Source organism: Phasianus colchicus, chromosome 1, assembly GCF_987193195.1.
Source record: "Phasianus colchicus chromosome 1, bPhaCol1.hap1.1, whole genome shotgun sequence".
NCBI classification, from domain to species: domain Eukaryota; kingdom Metazoa; phylum Chordata; class Aves; order Galliformes; family Phasianidae; genus Phasianus; species Phasianus colchicus.
Genome location: NC_143436.1, coordinates 25,447,054 through 25,467,844, shown reverse-complemented (window position 1 = coordinate 25,467,844; position 20,791 = coordinate 25,447,054). Strand labels below are relative to the sequence as shown.

The 20,791-nt window shown below is 40.4% G+C and overlaps 1 protein-coding gene across 5 annotated transcripts in view; it reads left to right on the top strand.

The window, feature by feature from the left end:
* The window catches only part of ST7 (suppression of tumorigenicity 7), a 134,583-nt gene that overhangs the window by 72,597 nt on the left and 41,195 nt on the right, over positions 1-20,791 (top strand). For all 5 annotated transcript variants that reach the window (XM_090137291.1, XM_090137288.1, XM_090137277.1 and 2 more), the window contains exons 2-7: positions 3,628-3,710; positions 11,018-11,177; positions 14,178-14,232; positions 14,784-14,899; positions 16,050-16,125; positions 18,093-18,247. In XM_090137291.1, coding sequence (XP_089993417.1) covers positions 3,633-3,710; positions 11,018-11,177; positions 14,178-14,232; positions 14,784-14,899; positions 16,050-16,125; positions 18,093-18,247 — 640 coding nt within the window. In that variant the 5' untranslated portion in view covers positions 3,628-3,632. The remainder of the gene's footprint in view (positions 1-3,627; positions 3,711-11,017; positions 11,178-14,177; positions 14,233-14,783; positions 14,900-16,049; positions 16,126-18,092; positions 18,248-20,791) is intronic.

Here is a 20,791-nt window from a genome sequence, read left to right as displayed (position 1 = left end):
GGATTTAACCATAGTTTCAAATAAGTTGACAGTGAAGGCACATCAGTTGTTTGTTAAATATAGGCAAGGTTTTCTTTCTGGATATTAATTAAATACCTTTTTAGTGCTACCAAGTTGCAGATGAGAGCTGATAATCCAAGCTGAGTAAGTGTGCCATCTTCCCTTCCTGGACACAGATAATTGGGCATAGACTGCATGTTACGAATTCCTAAGGAAAGACAGGCAATGCCACCTCTCAGTGGTGTTCTCCTTGGCTCCTTTGTTCTGCAGTCATCATTTCAGTTCTTCTTTCTCAGAAAATTCTCAGGCTCTTCATTCCTGCTATCTCATTACAGGAAAATAGAGATTAAAAAAAACCTGCTATGCAAATTCAGATAGATGGACATTTAGCATTATCTGATGGTATCTAGTTTACAGCAACACATTGAAGGAAGTCAGGGTCCAGTGGAGGTGCAGGAAGGGATGTAGAAATTAGGTAGCTAACACGGATAATGATTTCTTCAGTGTCAGAATACTGTATATGAAAAAATACTTTTTTTTTTTTTCTTAAATAAAGATGCACATAAGGTAACCTCAAAAGTGAATTGATTTTTACTTTGGTGATTAACATTACAATAACTAGAATTTGATGTATTTCCATTAAAATGATGACTATATTCTCACTGACTTCAGCATAAAAAAGGTCTGACCATTACAGAGACAGAGGAATGGGGAAGGTGGTTAATAACTGGCAGAAGTTGTTAGTTTCCGTAATGGAACAGAAGATTCTTTTATTAATCAGTGGGAAGAAGAACAGTAAAAAGATTAGAGATATAGGGAAGATAGGAAGCTCTTGTAATTGCATGTAACTGTAGCAAATCAACAGAACTGGTCTGGTGAGCAGGGAGTCTGGTCTGTGCAGTCTGAGAGCATCCAATTTGCACCTGCTCACCTTGCCAGCTCCCAGAATTAAGCTGTAAAAGGGGGCAACTGCAGCAGTGTGAATGGATGCCCCTGTACAGTAAGCAAAGTAAAGCAGCAGTACGAGTGCAAGCAAAAGATAAATAAAATCCTATCTCCATTCAGCTCTGATTGATATCTATAAATCAGTATAAATTACTTGCAGCAGATGTGGTGACAGACAAAAGCTACCAGCATTCTACTCACTTTGCTCTACTGATGAGCACCTTGGAGTTTAATTTGTGGGGAAGGCTTTTCCAAATGTGGATGCATTTCACAAAGTGATGTTTATTGTTGGCAGTTGATAATGATAAGTGAGTATGTTGTCACTGCTTAAGCTATTTTGTTCTCTTTGCAACATTTCTTAGTGAATGAGGCGATAGAAACTTAAAGCAAATATCCATATTCAGTGCTACCTTCGTGGAATCTTCTTTAATGTAACAGGCTTAGGTGGCTTCACAGCTTTGGTAAATCTTCTAGGTTTTTGTATTTAACATACTTGGAAATCAGATTTCTTCCAGGGTACTCTTTCCAGTTTAATTGGAAATATTCCAGTATTCCATGAGCCTGTGGCATAGGAACAAAAGTGAAATCCCCTCCTGCTGCTCAGTTCTCCACATTACTGCAGGGTATGCACAGCCATACTCCTCACAGGGCACTCTCTCCTGAGAATTTCCTGACTTAAGCAGAGGAAACAATTTCACTGGCAGTCTGAAATATCCCCAGGGACTCTGTTTGACTATGTCTCTGCTTTACATTTGCATTCCAGAATAGCAGTGTTTCTTCTGAAGGACTCGTGGGTCATTTGTAGATGATGAAGCTATTTTGGTGTTTCTCTTCCTCCTCTTTCTTTATGGATGCTGGGACTGGGATAAGCAGGGACTGCTATTTCAAAGCCAATTTGTATTAGACCTTAAAAAAAAATAATAAGTGAGAACAGGAAAAAAAGAAATGGATGTGGGAAAATCCCAACTGTTGAGCCAGAGCTGGTATAAATTGGTGTAGCTCCACAGTACATGTTAAGATGGGGAATGTTATGCAGATTTACTCCAGCCAACAATTTAGCACCGTTCTCATTTGTGAAAGAAAATGCTAGATGGAATTAAAATTCACAAACTAGACCTTTGCTGTGTGCTTAGTGCTATTCCAGTGAAGCACAATGTGACACATTTTAATAATTTAAGGCATCTTCAAGGAAAAGGAAAAAAAAAAAACCAACAATAAATAGCTAAAACCCAGGCAAAGCAGCTGATTTGCAGGGTTTCAATCACTTTTAGAAAACAATTTTCTATTTTACTGGTCATGGAAAATTAATTGTATGTTTGATGATTTGTATCATGCTGTTGCGGTCTTCTTTTCATTTTTTGGCTCCGTATTCATTAATTTCAGCAAGTGTCATTTCTGAAGGGAATGGAATGAGCTGGGGGCCTCCCACCTACATATCCAACTCTGTCATCATCGTTTTTAAATGCCTGTTCAGTAATCTGCTCAAAGCCTTTAAACTTACCTGCTTACTGTTGTTTGTTCTCTCCTCAAGTCACAGATGCAGATTGCAAGGGTATTTTGCCTGCACACACACGCATAAAAAATATGTATATATGAATGTACACATATGAATATATGAGAAGTACTTCAGGATTTGTTAAGGGTAAGACTAAGTGAGGTTTTTCACAGATGATGCTCTAGCCTCCTGTGCAGTTTAATGGACAACACTTTCATTCATAGAAGATGGAAGTGATGAACTGATGGGTAGTTGAAAGGTTTTCTTAATACATCTGGGATTTAGCAAAAGAACTCTAATGCTCTCTAGCAGCTTCTGTAAGAGGATCCTAAAAGTAATAAAAGATTATGTTATTCTCTTAAACCCATTGGGATTTTCCACGAGGGGCTGAGCAAGACTACCTGATGATTCTCTCAGCAGCTTCCAAAATGACTTAAAAAGTTGCTTGAATTTCCAGAAACACATACGAATGGATTTGTTATTCCTTGCAGCTCATGGGGCTTTGCTTCTGCCCTGGATTTCAGATTATCTGTGTAATTATCCTGGGTTGGTTGGTTTGTTGGTTGTTTTTGTTTGTTAGTTTTGGTGGTGGTGCTGGTGATTTTTTTCATAATTTCATCAAAAGATCTGCTAGGTCTTTTCATAACCTCTTTTATGTATTTATTCACTACTGCTGTACCATTTGAATGGTTCACAAATATTAATACAGAGGAATGAGTTAGGGAAATTCTGTTATCTCCTATTTTCTAAGCAAGATAATGAAAGCAAATCAAGGCAATGAAAAGTAAGAGTGGTGGTTTCACCAGGATCATGCAAGATGTTGAAACGAGGTTGAATGCAGCACATTGAGACCAACCCTGGCATGGATCTCTTCCATGTATCGTGGGGAATCCTGCAGTCAGTGGCAGTGGAATGCTGACTGGGATGGCAAAGACCCGTCTGTGTGTGCAACTGTTTCTCATTGCCTTCTGATTGACTCTGCTGTGAAAAGAAAACTCAGCATGTGGCAGTCTAATGGTCAACTTTGCCATGTTGGGCAGCTGAAAAGGGATGTTCTTTAAACCTTTTTGTCAGAAGTAAACTCATAACATACTTGAAGTTGGAGAATAGCTGGGAGGAGGAGGGGGCACAAAAGGAGAGCATGTCTTGCTCTTGTACTCATGGTTTCCTCTCTTTTTCTTTTTCAGTGAGTATGTTTTTGAACACGTTAACCCCCAAGTTCTATGTTGCCCTGACGGGCACTTCCTCGTTGATCTCGGGACTTATTTTGGTAAGTACTGGATATTAATACTACTTTATCAATTTATTTTGTTATCCAGAATGGGATTTTAAACTTTGTGGGTGTCATTTTTTTTTTTTAGGCCTTGAATGGGTGCCATTTCTTTTTCTAATGTATTATTTCTGCAGTGCATAAATTTTGTACTAATATTTCTGTGGGGAAAAAAAAAAGAGAAAGTACTTCATCACAGTATGCCTTAAAAGAAAAAAAAGCTGGAAGGACATTGTGTCCCACTAACAAACAACCCTATAATAAATCAGAACAAGTGCTTTATGCATTAAGTCTTTCCATTGACAGGTACTACAAAAATAAAGAGTGGTGATAAGAAGAATGGGAGATGCACCATCTCTCTCAGCTTAGCCTGCTCCTATTAGAAAGCTAAGGCAGGACTTATTAGAGGAAAAGCAAACAGAATGGTAGCAGTGAACCTACTTTTAGGGCCAAAATTCAAAGGGATGATTATTTCAGATCTTCACTATTATAATCTTTCTCAATTTATGTCTGCCTATTTGTTTAAAGGTCTAATGAATATTTTCAAACCCCTTAAAAAAAACCTTCTCCAGAATATAATACCTGAGGGCTTCAGCACACATATTGATATAATGGAGCAAATCATTATGCCATCATAGCACAGGAGTACAAAAAAAGCATTTGCTCTGGATTTTGCTCAGTATTTTCACAGAAACAAACTGAAGTTAAAAATAATCTTAACAATCCCTAAGGTGTACTTAGGATATTGTGCTTATGTTGGGCCGTGATAATGAGTGCTGCCTTTTAACTGACAGAAGTGAGCGTCATCTTTGCTTTATTTTACTTTGTTCAATCAGCCTTAGGTCCTGTGTCTAAAACCAAATGCGTGCTTTTAAAAACTGCTGGATGAAAACTGTAGACCTTCCCTCCCCATATCAAACCAGGTGCTTAATTGTAAGACCAGAAGGCCAGTTTTAGGTGTTTAGTTACAGTGATGGTAAATGGAAAAAAGGAAACATCACCAGGAGCTGGTTAGCATCACTGTGTATCTGCTGACCTCAAAGGAATTCTCACTTACTTCCACACTACTTATTGTAGATGTGGATAGAGAAATGCCATCCTTGACTCCTAAATGCCAATGAGACTCATCACTTAGATGATTTCAGGTATAAAGCATCAGGTGCACTGCTGCTCTGCCTTGCTCTGGGGCTTACTTGTAGCAGAAGGCAATTACTTAATGTTTGTATCTTGGGCATTCATCATGGTTGTATGGATTGAACCCCAAAGCACAGGACAGAGCTCTGGAGACATCGGTTCTTTCAGAATATGAACACTGAGGCTCAGGAGCCAGACCTATAAGACTTGGGTTCTGTTCAGTGCAATTCACTTACTCAAATGCACAGCAAGAGGATACTGAATGTAAAATTCAGTAATCTCAATAATCTCACCCAGAAAGAAGAAGGATTCAGGAGGCCAGGTCCCACCAACAAGATGCTGAGGAATGAGGGAAATACGTGTGTTACACAGGCACAATTTAGTACCTGTTGTTGGATAGTGAGGACAGCTGGAGGAGTCAGCAAGAAAAAAAGAGCCTGTGTCTATGGAGATAAAGAACCAAACAGGAGCTAAAACCCTAGAGAAAGACTAAATTCTCTGTAACTAAATTCCCTGAATATAGCATGATTACAGATGTAGTCATGAAGGCAACCTCTGAAGAATGAGCTCAGTAAGAGACTTGTGAGCAAGAAATTTCTAAGTGCGATACTTTGATGGAAAGTACAAGAAGCAGGTAGGATGTAGTGATGATATGATGAAGGGGGAAAAGGGCATCTATAGAAGAGATGAAACTGAGTGATCCCTAGCCAGAAAAATTCAGTAAGTGGTGCATGACAAAATTCTTTATGAGTAAGTTAAAGGAGCAGTGAAGTGATGGACGTGTAGACAAAGACTTAAAGAACACTAAAAGCCTGTTCTGTGCTGAAAGCCTTTTTCATGGGGCTTTGCTACTACTGTCAGTTTTTGTCTGCTGCTTATACGCCACCATCCTGTATGTGCGAAATTTAAATAGGCCAGGTAGCTAACAACCAGTAACCAGACTGTAGGGACCAGTGTCTGTGCTGAGGGGAACGTGTGGTCTGTAAATTCAGTGGTGGAAACAAACTCAGCTGAGATGGTCTTGGAAAGAAGAAACTGCAACTTGAATAGCCAGGCATCAGGAAGGACAGGTGGGTAGATGCTGGAGAGGTAGTGCTGGCTAGTCACTAGCCAAGTTGTGCTTCGTATTTATTACTTCTTCATAATCTTGCTGTTTACCAATGGCCCTGTAACACACTGAATGTACCACCACCCACTTATCTGTCACACAACACAGCATCTGCAATTCTAAAGATTCTTAGTCCTGCTGATAGTATAATATGAAACCCTTTGTAAAATAAACATTCTCTTCACAAATATACATTGCCAGGGTATCTGTCAGACTAGATGTTCTAATATTCCTTGGAATTTTCCACCATATGGTCTGGCTGATTTCTTTCCATTATTGGCTGGCTACAGTTCCTAATCAGAAAGAGAAATCACAGCTCTGCAGGTTGTGAAATGATGGAAAATTCCATCATTTCAGAAGTGTGGTAACTGGTGGGAAAGTGAATGCTTTTCCTATTCCATGTTTGGATCACAAAACAATGATTCTGCAGAGTTCAGTTTGGGGAATTGCATGCTACGTGACTCCTTTGCAAAACACTCCCCTCCTGTCTTATTTTGTGTCTTACTTTGTTTTCATTCTTTAGGTAAAAATCTGGCCTAACTGTAAGTAAAGTGATATGATGCAAGAATTTCAGATCCCTTATCTTGTCTGGATAGCACAGAACAATAGCACAGAAGTCTTTTCTATTTCAACTATCTTCCATAATAATTACTTTAGAGTACATAGCTTAAAATGAACAATTTAGCAGATATTTAATTCATCCCTGCACTATTTTAGATGTTAAAAATAGAAATCAAATTAGGTCCCAAGCTGCAGTTTAAAATATTGTGTTAGAAACTTGATTCCACCACAGTTACTTTCAAATTAGTAAAAACATGGTTCTCACTCAAAGAATACAATCTTGCTGTATTTTACCTGGCATCTTAAGAAAGGCTGAAGTTTTTCCCAGGTAGGGCAACATGAAGCACAAGTGATGTCCATCAAATGCTGCAAGCTGGAACTGTGTTTCTGCATGCCACTGAGGTTTCCCAAGAAGGCTGCATATGTAATATGTCAGCACCAGAGTGAAAGTTGTATAGTAAAATAGTAGTGGCACTATTGCAAACCGATAGAGTCTCAGTTCTGACGAATCACAGGCAGCAATGAATCTCAGTTTTGAATGTCAACCAAGAATGCTTTGTTTTTCTATTCAGGGATAAATAATAACCTTTTTCTTCTACACAGAGAGAAACATTCTGCAATAAACTAAACAAATACCAGGCTTTTTGGAGATAAGAATTAGCAAGGCAGCCAACACAGAGGTAGAGCATGAGTGCTGAGGCTATACTTCCTAGTCTTGAGCAGCTGGGCTGTCTGCTGCAGCCCAAGTGCCGGCACAGTCTGTGTGAGACCCTATTGCAGGGGTGCTAGTAGAGGATGTCTCAAAGAGGACCTGAATAGCACAGAAAGAGCCTGTCTTTATATATATATATATTTTTTTTTTTATTTAAAGATATTAAACATTCTTCTGCTTGTTTCATTACCTTTGTGTAGTCTGCTGCAGAGAGGCAGAGAGGTGACTGTTCTCAGTGGACTAAATAGCTGGGCGTTCCCAGCATTTCCTGAAAGTCTGACAGTTGTACAAGGACAATCTTTGGCAGTTGAAAACTGGCACATGGTAGTTGTTCTGAGTTTCTGACTTGCTCAGTGGATGCTGACAGGTCAAGGAGGGCAAATTTGTCCGTAGGAGAGTGTTCCTCAGAAACTGAAAGTGTTTGCCACATAACAGATGAGACAGGAAAAGTCTGTAGGAGGGCAGTCTACTATACCTAGGTCTACAGACAACTAAGTGAAGCCTACCCAGTGCAGAGAGAAATATTAGGCCGTATATTTCCAGAGGCAGGTAAAATATAAGTAAATAGGTATTTTGAATAAGCTGGTTGTTAGCAATGTATGTATCTATTCTTTGATTTAAGGAGTCCCAGAACCAGCAGTAGAGGCTAAGGAGATGCTCAACTGATGAATTTCATCCAGAAGGATGCACTGCCTTCAAAACTGTCATTGAGGACACTAAGGGCATGGTCAGAGGCAAACTTTTTCTTAGAATCAGGTTGGGTAAGACTGTAGGATCTGTGTGTGTGTCAACTGGCTATCCCTAGGAGCAAAATAAACAGATTTTAAATAAAACAGCCAAGGGGCTTTCTTTGTTCAAGAGCATTGTATAGTCACATCCAAATGGATAAAACGCTCTTGCCTTCCAAAACAGGGATCTTTTCTGTACTGTCTACTGGAAATAGCCTCTGGGCTGTGATATCCCTAAAACATGCCCAGTCATTGTCTGGGAGTTGGCACAGGCTGGGCAGTGTGCTAAAAAGCAGCTTGGATGACTGAGCCAGTCAAGCATGTGCTGCTCTCCCATCTTATTTATCTGAGAGGCTTAACCATTGAATCTTCTGCTATCATTATCCTATTCCTCAAGGGAGTAAGCCTCAGTTAGATCCATTAGATTGGTTGTTACCACCCCTCAGATTACAAGAGTATTCCAGTCCTTACTCCTCAGAGACCTAGATGCCTAATTAGAAGTCTGAATGAGAACTCTGAGCTGTGAAAGTTGCCTGCAAGGAAATTTCTTACTGTTTTGGTTGAAGACACAGTACACACTCTGGGTGAGGACTACAGAGAGTATTTGCTGTATAAGAGAGGATTCCTGTCTTGGATATGATAAACAGGAAAGCATAATTCATATAACTGATAGACATCGCTATTTAGTCCACTGAGAACAGCCATCAAAAACATCCCTTGTGAATTGATGCATTTCTGGTGGAGTATCTGGTCTGAAAAACGAGGCAGAAAGATCTGATAAGCCAAGTGATGCAGAATATGTTTGTTGTTACACAGAGAGATAAAACAATCTGGGATTGCCTGCATGTGAGAGCAGAGATATGAAAGAGAATGTTTTTTTTCGTAGCACAGGGGAAAAATAGTACTTGCATAGAGAAGCAAAGGCAAAAAAACAAGTCTATAGTAAGTATCTGAAATGCATTAAGAACAAGATTTTAACTTGGTCTTTGTGAAAGCTTCAGAGACCCCTTGAGAGTCCAGAGATATTTGACCCTGTTCTGATTTGAAAGTATATTCATGTATATGAGAGAAATGTATCATGGAATCACAGAAGTGTTTGGGTTCAAAGAGACTTTAAAGATCATCTAATTCCAAGATTCCTAATCCCCCCATGGCAGGGGCACCTTTCACCACCAGTACCTTTCGCTAAATGGGGCCTCCTTTGCTTTCAGAGGCAGTGCAGTAAAATTTTTCTCCCCACTTTCCTCTCTGATCCAGATCTCTTTCTGTGGATAATTAATCCTTGTAGTTAGCTATTATTATGCCAGATGATCTCTCATCTGATCTGTCAAAAGCTTGTTGGATTCACATTGCTTTTGAACTGTCTGCTATAGCTAGAAATCAAATTTGATTTGTAGAAGTCAGGTTTCAAAACTGCTGACACTAAGAAAGGTGCAGAGATTCTGTGCAATTTATTGTTTTGACTTCAACACCAAATTACAGATGATCCTCTCGTATACCTTGAACAAATAACTCCAAATAAAGACTTATCGTGATGATTTATGGCTTCATTTTCTGAGAGACTGTATGCACTGAGATCTAGTTGACATTCCCTAGCTCTAGATTCACTCAACAGTGCAAATATTTTAAAACTTTAATTCCCTTCTTTGAGCATAATTCGTATATTTTTAAGTCTAGGGAGAAACTTGCAACTACATCAGATACTTTGACAAGTTTCTGTCACTCAGCTGCACTGTAGCAGTCACCTTCAAACATACATTCTTTCTGCTTGTATCCTAGTTTCATTGAAATTTAGTGTGACAGTTTCCCAACTTGTATACATTTTTCCATTGTAAATGGGGTTCAAAGCACTTTCTCCAGGTTTTGTTGACTTTTTATGTGAAAGCTGATTAGGAGTGAAATAATGATGATGATGATGATGATGATGATGATGATGATGTAAAGGAATTTAGTACATTATGATTTTGTAATTTTTTTTTTTTTTTAAAGGCAGGTTTTAAAGGATGAAGCTATGTTGATACAGTCTATTGCTGAATAGTTGAGGGTAACTGCTTGGGCAGCTGTACTTTGGCCCGTGATTTTGTTACAGATTTTGTTGTTTTGTGATACTCTTACTTGGTGTCCTGTGTCTCTGTACAAAACCATAATCTTTGATTCCTGCCCTTGGAGAGGCACAACTGTGGCTTCAAAGTTTCCAAAGACAGAACAAAAACACGTATTCACAGCTGAGCTGTTACTATATCTTATGGCACAGTCTTTCTTTGATGATTGGGTATGTGTTGGCTGCTTAAGTTATGAAGTTCTCTTGGATCATAAGATTTAAATTCTAACCCCTTAGGCAGTGTCAGTAAGGGCATGAGAGCAGCTAAAACCGAAGATTCACCTTTAGCACCTCCCCAGCTGCCACCTCTGGCATCTGGAGAAAGGCAGCCAGTGCAGCGATGGGTGCCTGGGAAGTGCACAGGGCAAAGCAGGGACCGTGATATTTCCTAACAGTTCTGCCCCGGCTCACAGGATTCCCACCATGGTGCTCCTACAGGTTTATCCTAGGGAACGAGTACGGCGACAAACACGCTGTGAAACCTGAGTAGGAGCTGTGGGGCTATACATGCTGTGGGGCTTCTGTCGATTTGCCTGGAATGCAGAGTTCACAGCGATCTGGATGCGTTTATGTTCTGATTTCTCTGTGTGCATCTTTCCAGATGACCTTTGTGTGTTCGCACAGCCCTTCTGCCGTCCCCACACAACGAACCCCCGCCCCCACGTCTGATTCGGTTGTGTTGCTCTTGGCGCGCAGACGTTTTGCTGAGGGTGGTGGTGCAGCTGCGGAGCCCTTTAGGCTGCACTCCTTAGCACTGCGTGCGCACTGGCAGATTGTACAAAGCCGTTTCCCTATTTGTACGAAGCAGTCCTCATTTCCAAAGGTTTTTTTCACGTCCACAAGCCCCCTTTCTGAAGCGCCCGGCCGGACCGCTACCCAGGGCGCGGGCTGTGGCGGGGCGGGGCGGGGCGGGCTTTGCCGGCGGTCACGAGCGGCGCGCTGACGTGCGTGTGTGTGTTGCAGATCTTCGAGTGGTGGTACTTCCGCAAGTACGGGACGTCCTTCATCGAGCAGGTCTCGGTGAGCCACTTGCGCCCTCTGCTGGGCGGGGTGGACAACAGCGCGCCCAGCGCGGCCAACGCCGCCAACGGCGAGGCGGACTCCAGCAGGCAGAGCGTGTCAGGTGAGCGCCGCGCCGCGCCGCGCCGTGCTGTGCTGTGCTGTGCCAGCGGGGCTCTGACGCTTCTCCGAACGGCTTTCTCTGAAATCAGATAAAGCACAGAACTGCCGCAGTAATTGCTCACCCTGATCCCTTCTTTCCAAATGAGTCCGCTGTGTGTTGCACGGTTACCAGCACGTCTTCCTGCTTGCTCTGAACCCCGAGGGCTCGCTCTGCTCCTCTGCTGCCCTCTGTGTCTCTGGGCAAGGCACGGAACTGGGAAATGGGGAAATGTGTATGAAAAGAAGATATTCAGTTGAGGAGAATGTGTTGTAAAGCAGCTGAGCTATTCCTGTCTGTACCTGGCAGCTTTCACTTCAGCGTTCCTCGTGAAAACAAGCAAAGAGAAATTAGCTTTGAACTCAAAAGTTAAATAAAGTAAGCAGCCTCAAAACCCCTTGCACTCCGCTGGGTATTTCCACTTAGGGAAGCCTTCATATAGCACTGTGAAGTCAGCTGCTGTCATTCCCATCTGAGGAGAGGCCACGAATAGCAGCACTGCGTGGTGCAGGATATTAGATTTGGGTGAACTGGCAGAAAGCGTAGGATGGCTTGGAAACACCTGTGTGCACTCATCAGCGCCTTCAGTCACGCTTCAGCAGCTCTGAAATGACTCTGGGCATTTTAAAGCAGAAGGCACAGTATTTCGGCTAATGAGGCTCAGCCAAGGCATCTCGACTTGCTGATATAAAGAAGCAGGGAGGGGATGGCTCTGCCTTCAGTGCACAGGCACACAGTGCTACAGATTCCTCAAACAGAGACTTTGTGCAGCGTGTCTGTGAGAGCCTGCTGTTCGTGCCTTCAGAAAGATATGGATGCTCAAAACCAGACCATTGAATAAGGAGCTCAAAGAGTAACATTCAGTAAATCTGAACTGCTTACGCAAAATGGGAGCATAGGTATAGTGTGTTATATTAAGTTGTAATGGAACAGGAAAAGCAGCCTTCTGAGCCCATCATGAATCCACACAGGGATATTTCTTTCACTGCCAAGCAGAGTGAAGATGGCTTTTGTACTTGGTTCACCATGTTTCCCCATGTAGATGTGTGACTGTTGTAGAATACTCCAGTAGGTACCTTTGCCTTTGAGAACACTGGAAGAACAGTTGTACTAAAACCACAGTACCAGCAGATACCAAGACAAAAGCAGCAAAGAGCACATCGTGCCTAACTAGCCAGACAGGTGCCAAGCCCAGGACAGAAGATGGTAATATACCTTCTGAGCTTCCCCTTCTTGTTCCCCAGCTCCCCTACTACAGTGTTTCTGTGCTCTATTAGAGTCCTGTTGCCTCAGTCTGAATAAGCTGAGGGAAAAGGATGATCAAATAGCTGTTGCCAAATACTGTTTGTTGCAGAGTAAGCCAAGCCTTTGAACTGTAGCTCTGGTTCTGAGGAGGCTGATATTAATTTAATATTTACTGTGTGTTGAAAGTTGTATTATGAAAAGCTGTCAGACTGAAGCTTGTCAAACAGCCATACCCTCTGGCTGCACAACTGAACAGCTGAATTCTGATTGAGTGCTTCTGCTGAGTAAACCAATGGAGCTTTCCAACACTGGTTACCCTGGAGTGGTTGGCTGAAAGGCACAGACGCATAATCAATGCTTTTATTCTTCCCAAACAAATTCCCTTCCCCATGTCAGTGCTTGATGCACGTTATGCAGTGCAGGGACCAAGCTGAAGTCCTGCCACCTATGCTGCCTGACTTTTTGTGTAGCTGTGGCTTTATATTATTGCAAACAATTTCTGTAAAATGCTTTCTCTCCTTGATACTCGAGCCTCATACTCAGAAGTGCCAGGTCCATGAAAACAGAGGAAGGCTTCCCCTGTCATTTTGTCTGGCTCTTCAATGGACCTGACATAACTTATGAGTGTTGTATGAAGTAGGATACATATCCTGCTGACTCAGTATACTTCTTGAAAACTGCTGCAGTGATTTGTTTAGAAATGATGTTATGGAACCTCTTTGTGAAAAATGTGCTGGTTGACATTTGGTGGTGGAAGGCAGCCAGCAAAATGCTGCAGGTTCAATTCTCCTGATGGGATTTTGCAGAGCAGTGGATGAGAGGTCATCCACTAACATGGCAAGGCAGCACTGGGTTTCACAATGAGCCTCTGAGTCCTTGTTGCAAATGCTGAGTTCATTCTGGCCTTAGCTTTGCTTAAGTGAATTGTCTTCATTGAAATCAAGAGAACAAATCTGGTGTTTAATTAAAGTAACAGAAGCTGTAATTAAGATCTCAGCTTTTCAAAAGCTATAGAATCTAATTTTATGATTTTTTTGGAGTTCTGTTCTAAATGACTTTTTTTTTTATCCCTTCCTAACCTGTAGCATTAAGAATTTGCAATTATTATTATTATTTTTTTTTCTCTGAGAGACATGGATGAAATACCAAAACTTTGCAATGGACTTTTCTCTGCCAATCAACTTTAGACTACTTTTTCAACCCTGGGGTGCTTATAATTTAAGTAAGGTTAGCAGATGTTGCCATGGATAAGCTAAGGAAAGATTAAAATTGGCAGTTGTAGCTGAGGTTTTCAGTGATTTACAGTATCAACTAGGCAGTGAAGTTCTTCTGTAGGAATAACAAGTCCATGGGGATGGAGTTAATTGCTGTTTTTCAGTGCAGTAACCCAGTGTGAGCCCTTTTCAGATCTGCCTTGTGGTAAATGTGAGTCCCAGCACTAATCAGTGTTGTTTTCACCTGGCATTTGGTGCTTTGTTGGATGTTATTTGTCTGGAATGATATCATTTATTAACACTGACTTATAATGAAATTATCATTTTAAAAGAAAAGAGCAATCAGTCAGGTTGCCTGCATCTCATACTCTTTATTTTTTCCATTTGTACCTATAGAAAATAAAATGGGATTGTTAAGGCTCATTAGAAGATAACCAATGTTTCTGATAAACCTCAAGTTTTAATTTGGGAGAGATACATTGTTGTGTGTTTCTATTTATCACAGAATGCAAAGTCTGGCGAAATCCTTTAAATCTGTTCAGAGGAGCTGAATATAACCGGTAAGTGCCCTGATGTTACAGGTACAGTATTGGGTTAAGGACCTTAATTGTACATTTCCATTAATCTAACTCAGCAACAGAAAAACTGCTGTGGACACTTTTGGTCATGCCGGGCTCTCCTATAATTTGTAAAATGTTTCTGAAGGAAAAGGAAATTGAATCCATACACATGCACCTGTTAGTTCTGTAATTTTTGGTGCGTTGGAAAAACTGGAAAACCTCAGTGCAGTCATCTGGCACATTAATACGTGGCAGTAATTCTGTTCAGATCAGCTATAGCAAACAACCTAATGAATTGTATCTAGATTTCATGTGGTGTTAGTGTTTGAATAGGTGTGTTAGCAACTGCCAGTAATTACCTCCCACCATCCTCACTAGCTTATGTTCAGCTACTGTAGCTCCATCACAGAACAGTGAAATGCAGTGTGTTGGTTAGGAGTTTGGCTCCTTAGAGGGTTATGCCTGTCTAACAGCTAGGATTCTTCTTTCCTATACGTTTTGCTGAATCTGACTTCATTAACCAAAATGTCTCCTTGTTGGCATGCTTGCAGGTATACATGGGTAACAGGAAGAGAACCTTTGACTTACTACGATATGAATCTTTCAGCACAGGACCATCAGACATTCTTTACATGTGACACGGATCATTTAAGGCCTGCCGATGCCAGTAAGAGACTTTGGGAACAACCATTTTTACCAGTAGGTTAATGATTACTTTGAACTGCTGCAAGAAAAGTACAGTCAGACATCAGTTCTCTCAGGCAGATGCGGAAGACAAAGTTTGGTCATGCCTGAAAAGCTGTTGCTGTTCTATTACCAATATGCTAGATTTGTACAAGACTCTATGTAGGTATAAGCTCTCAAGTTTGTGTCACTTTTATTTCTGCTTTCTTTCTGGAGTCGTTCAAGGTACCACTTACAAGTATAAATAAGAATTTATGTTTTCCTCCCGTTTCTTGCAGCAGTTCCAAACAGATATAGCTTAATTTGCCTCCAGCTATACTGTAGTAATCTGAATTACATTATCCAGGCCCCATTTAGTCTATGCTGACAGAGACAGAGGAGAGCTTATGTAAAACCTGAGTCCTGTACTTTATTCCCTGCTGTAGTTAGAAGCTGTGTAAAAAAAAATGAGAACACATTTAGAAACTAATTTCATTTAAGCAGCTTTAGTTGTATTAAGCCTTTATTGTTAAGTCCAGATGCATAGTTCAGTTCAGCTTAAAATGTACAACAATTATTTTAATAATCAGAATTTGCATCTGAAGAGACAAATCTTCTTTGTCTCTTAGGACAGAAGAAAAACTGACAGTTGGGCACTATATTCTGTGGACGTAATTACAAAGGAGAACATACTGTGCTTTTTTGACACAGGAGAAACATGAATCCTATTTTCTGAATACCATGGGCTAATTATGAGGTCATATTAATTAGCCTGAACGTTGTCTCATTTAACATAACTCCTAAAGCAACTGCACATTAAGAACCTGGAATAGGAACCCCAACTATCCTTGTATTCTTTTGTGCCCCATGGAATCTACCTCCCCAGGAAGAAAAAGCTGCTTACTCACTCTGCATATAACAGTGCAGATGGCACAATCTCTCAGTCCGATTTTCCCATGGAAAACAGGTGATTAAATGAAAGAATAAGGCTCAGCATTTGGTTGTATGTCTTTTGACTGATTGCTGAGGTCTTCGAAATATTATGCGGTGAGTCAGGCTGAGAACAGTAAATTTTGTTGTTAAAATGCAGTAGATTTTCCTTGTTAATGCTGTAATGACTGATATGCCCCTTTTCTGCATGGTTTATTGAATAGTAATGCAAAAAGCCTGGAGAGAGAGAAACCCCCAAGCCCGAATTTCTGCAGCACATGAAGCTTTGGAATTGAATGAGTGAGTGACAACATTAACATTTATTTTCTGTCATTTAAAAATCCATTTGATGATAGCTTAGGGCAGGGGTTTTACTACAGTAATTTTTAACCATGATTACTGGCCTGCCACAGGAAGTCCAGCAGTGGGAGGAAAAGAAGCACAGCTGTATGTGGTGCTAGCCACCCAGAAGATCCTTAGGGCACTGATGACAATAGGGTGTTTTCACATTGATGTCAGCGGGCTTTGGATCAGGCCCTGTGTTAGCACAGAAAAGTGTTAATTATGTTGCCTCCTGGTAAGTCCATGATATTTTTATTTATGGGATGGAGACAGAGAGTTCCCTTTTGGATTTCTCAGTTGTCCTGAACAGAAGCAAGAAAGTAAGGGACTCGTAAACACTTCCTGAAATATTCATTTGATAGTGTGAAGGAAAATGATGTAATATTTTGGGACTTTTGTTTTTTCAGTCTGTTATTTATTTTCCCAATGAGAAATGTAGCATTCTGAGATCCCGCAGTAAACTCAGTGCTGTGAGGCTTTGCTGGCATGGCATACTGTACAAATGTTGCCAAAGTGCATAAAGTAGAGAGACTCCCTTAGGTTGCTGTCAGAGATTACTGCATGCTAGAATTGCATAAACTGATGCCTTACAGATTGTCCTTTGCTAGTTTCATTAGAAGGAAAAAAATAAATGTTTGTTCCTGGGCCACAATTTAACTGACAGAGCATGTAGCTTAAAAGGCTTTAGCAAGCAGTGAGCTATACACCTATTCCATTCTACTCACATATGGAGTCTTATTTTCACCCAGGCTTGTTTTTACCACTTCCTCAATAGATGACTGTGTGAAACACAGCAAGAGGTGACAGCAGCAGCCTGATTCCATTTCTGTATAAACAAGGATCTCATCGTATTAGCTGCTTGTATCAGAAAGAAATCAACATGCTGTATCCCACCTAACTTCAGCTGTTTAAGTTGTATCTGTCAAATCCAAAGTAGTTACCTCGGCTCCTTGTATAGCAATGGGAGAAGCTTCTCAACTCAGCATATCATCATGTTTTTAGAGAGAGATTTAAACAGGTGAAATGAATGGCTTTGTGAAGATGTTCCTTAAAGGAGGAGGAGGAACACAGATAGTTCTAAATTAGATGGTTGAAAGCTGAGTGAAGTGATTCCCCCCCTGCATTTCACCTTTTCCTGTATTCCTAAAATAAATTTCTTAGTTATCATTTTATGGGGAGGATCTCTACAATTACATTCATGATCTGATATTTGAAAGTGCTATAGATCCGTGGGCCAGCAGTGTGCCCTTGTGGCCAAGAGAGCCAGTGGTACTCTGGGGTGTGTTAAAACAAGCGTGGCCAGCAGGTGAGGGAGATGATCCTCCCCATGTCCTCTGTCCAGCTGAGGCCTCATCTAGAGTACTGACAGAACAAGGGGCAACAGGTACAGGCTGTACCACAGGAAGTTCCATCTGAATATGAGAAAAAACTGCAAGGCTGACAGAGCACTGGCACAGGCTGCAGAGAGAGGTTGTGGAGTCTCCTCCGGAGATACTCAAAACCTACCTGGATGCTTTCCTGTGCAAACTACTGCAGGGAACCTGCTTTAGCAGGGGGATTGGACTCATTGATCTCCAGAGATCCCTTCTTTTCATATCATTACAATAATGGAAACATTTTATGTTAAAACAGTTCATTAAACCGGTCTTGATCTCTGATGAGTTTTAGTCCATATTGCGTAGTGAAACAGTGCTTTACTTCCTGGGACATATTTCAGTAGGTTTACTAGGGCAGCTGCATGATAGAGTATCAACACATGAAAATCACGATCTGCTTGCCTGAGTATTTACAAAGGGTCACAAGAAAGATGTATCACTAAAATTCGTTTGCTTCCATATTCAATACATGCTTGACTGTCTGCATATCTTTGTACAGTTTTTACTTCTTGCAGCTTTCTCACGGTTCTTCTTTTGACATTTCTGCAGGTGTGCTACTGCCTATATTCTTTTGGCTGAAGAGGAAGCAACAACTATTGTGGAAGCAGAAAAGCTGTTCAAGCAAGCTCTGAAGGCTGGAGAGGGCTGTTACAGACGCAGTCAGCAATTGCAGCATCATGGTGCCCAGTATGAAGCCCAACACAGTAAGTTTCTTTGGAAGAAACAGCTGTTTCTAAAAAGGGAGAAATTCTGGTAGGGTAGCTTTTCTTTGTTACCTCTCAGAACAATGTGCTTGGGATTTCATGTTGGCTACACTATGGCCATAGGCTGTATTTTTTGTCATTGTTTTCGCCTGATTCTGTTACTGAGTTGGCAGTACTCAGAATACAGATACATCTTTTCTGTCATGGCAGAAAATGCAAACCATTTACTTAACAGAAAATGGAATGCTGCAGAGCCAAAAGCAATTTGATATTCGGAAGATTCTAGAGACTGTTAGGAAGTTGAACTAAAATGCCATTAGCCATTTTGAAAACATAAGCTCATGTGAAAAGACAGTAAAGAATAGCAGAAACAGAGGTGAGTTGGTGCTTTGCCAGCTTTTTCCATCATCAGTAATGATAAATAAGTACACCACACTGTTGTGTGAAAGTTAATGAGATTCATTCGCCAGTGTGACATTTGAAAAGTTAGGTGCATACATTAAGAAAGGTCACGGAAACATTAACAACTGGAATAATGTAGTGCTGCAATTGATGCTCTAGGTTTTTTGCTCTTTTTTAAAAAAAATTTTATTGTGGAGATTTAGCTGCTGTAATGATATTTGCTAGACGCTTCTTAATTCTAAGAAAATACATAAGGTTACACTGCCAGTAAAAGAACAGAAAGATAAATAAAACGAACAGATCTAGGTTAGTTTGAGTCTACAGTGACTACCTCAGGCAAAAATAATACCAGTGAATTACGTAAGTACAAGCACTGACATATTTTGGGCATCTGTAACTTTCTCAGGACTTGGATTCATAGCCTCTGGCTGTGTCACATAATTCGAAGATTGCAGATAAAAATTGTACGAAGTGAAATTGTCTGTCATCTCTGGTTTCAAAAGTGCACACAAGTCTATACCTGAAAGCCTGAGGTTTTATAAATCTTGGAGGTGGTATTTTAAACATTTGTTGGATATAAAATGATATTTAAGATGATACATTTATGATTATTTGCTTATATTTGGAAAAAAACAAATGAAGAGCAGCTGAGCCCTTGAAGCAGTTTTCAGGTTCTAGCAGGCTGTCCATGAAACTTTAATTTGTGCACTCAATCCATTATAAGCACAGAAAAATGCCAGCAATTCTGTGGATTTATACACAATAAGACTGTCACAATTCTCATGCTGTTGAGCTATGTCCAAGATATATTAAGTTTGTGTAAGCAAATTTAAGTGTGGTATGTTCTTAACTGATGTGTGTTACAGTATGTATCACTACCATCATCATCAAGTTTGACACCCTGAACCTCCAGATTTACAGCAGAGTAAGCAGTCAGCTGAGTCTCATAATTAAGAAAGCTATCATAGAGTAAGAAGGGCTAAAGACTGACTGCCAGCTCTGACTGTTGCTTGGTAGAGGGGCTAGATTGTCCCACCCCTCTGCCTTCCTCTGATAATTTCAGCGTGCACCCTCAGGAGTTAGAGAAACTCCATCTACAGAATGTGCCTTATACACAAGGACTTCAGGTAGAAATCTTTGGATTAAATGCTGCATTTACGTAGTTTGAAAAGATGAAGACCTCAGGTTTTTTTTTAGAGAAGAAGGACCATGGACACACGTCTGTAAGGAGACCACAGTTCCTCTCCCTCTTTTGCAGTTACTCCTTGGTTCTGAAGTGTATGTTCCATTTTTAGTCCTTCAGGCTCATGTTGGGATGAAAAGTGGCCACTTAAGGGATAGAAGATCACTATATATTGTTCAGTTTTTCTGTATGTTAAGGTGTTCAATCATTCATTCAGTGACAGACCATGAATGTTCAGCTTGGATAGTGACGTTGGGCAGCCAGTTCAATCTCTTCCAAAAGATTCCAGTTATAGAAGGTGAAGGCAATTTTGTTTAAGGTGGCCCATACTAGTCACCCTAAATAATTAGTCACCTCAGAAAATATTGGGTTGAAAGGTTGTCTTGATTTCATAGTAATTAAATGCCTTTTGACCATTTTTTCTGAAATGTCTGGAAAGGAGCTTGGTTTGAAATTTATACCTCTCAGTTACACTACGTAAACATGTTGAAACAGATGTAACTAATAAATTGTTTATTAAATATAGAAGAAACAATTCAGAGATAAGAAATTACATAATATAAAATATAGCTAATGAAATTCCTTCCCTCCCTTATTTTTCTTCTAAAGTCAGACCTTTCAGCCTGCTGTTGGATCTGTCTGAAAATCATAATCACAGCTTTAAAAGAGTTTGTAGGTACTTGGAATGTTTTCAGCACACATCTTGTTCTTATTATGAAAGACCTGAAAATGTTAGGAATAGAGGAATCTTTACAGACAGCATATGTGAAGATAATTTGTAGCAAGTGTCTTATATTTTCTTGATATGGTAATTTTATAGATGATTGCCTGTCCACACATTTCCTGTTGGTCCAGAAGTATGTTAAAAGTTCACATTGAGATTATGGAGAGAGAATGAGAAACCAAGGATCAATGGAGGAGTAAGGGTAATTCTAGGGATTAATTACTGCAGCTGTTTA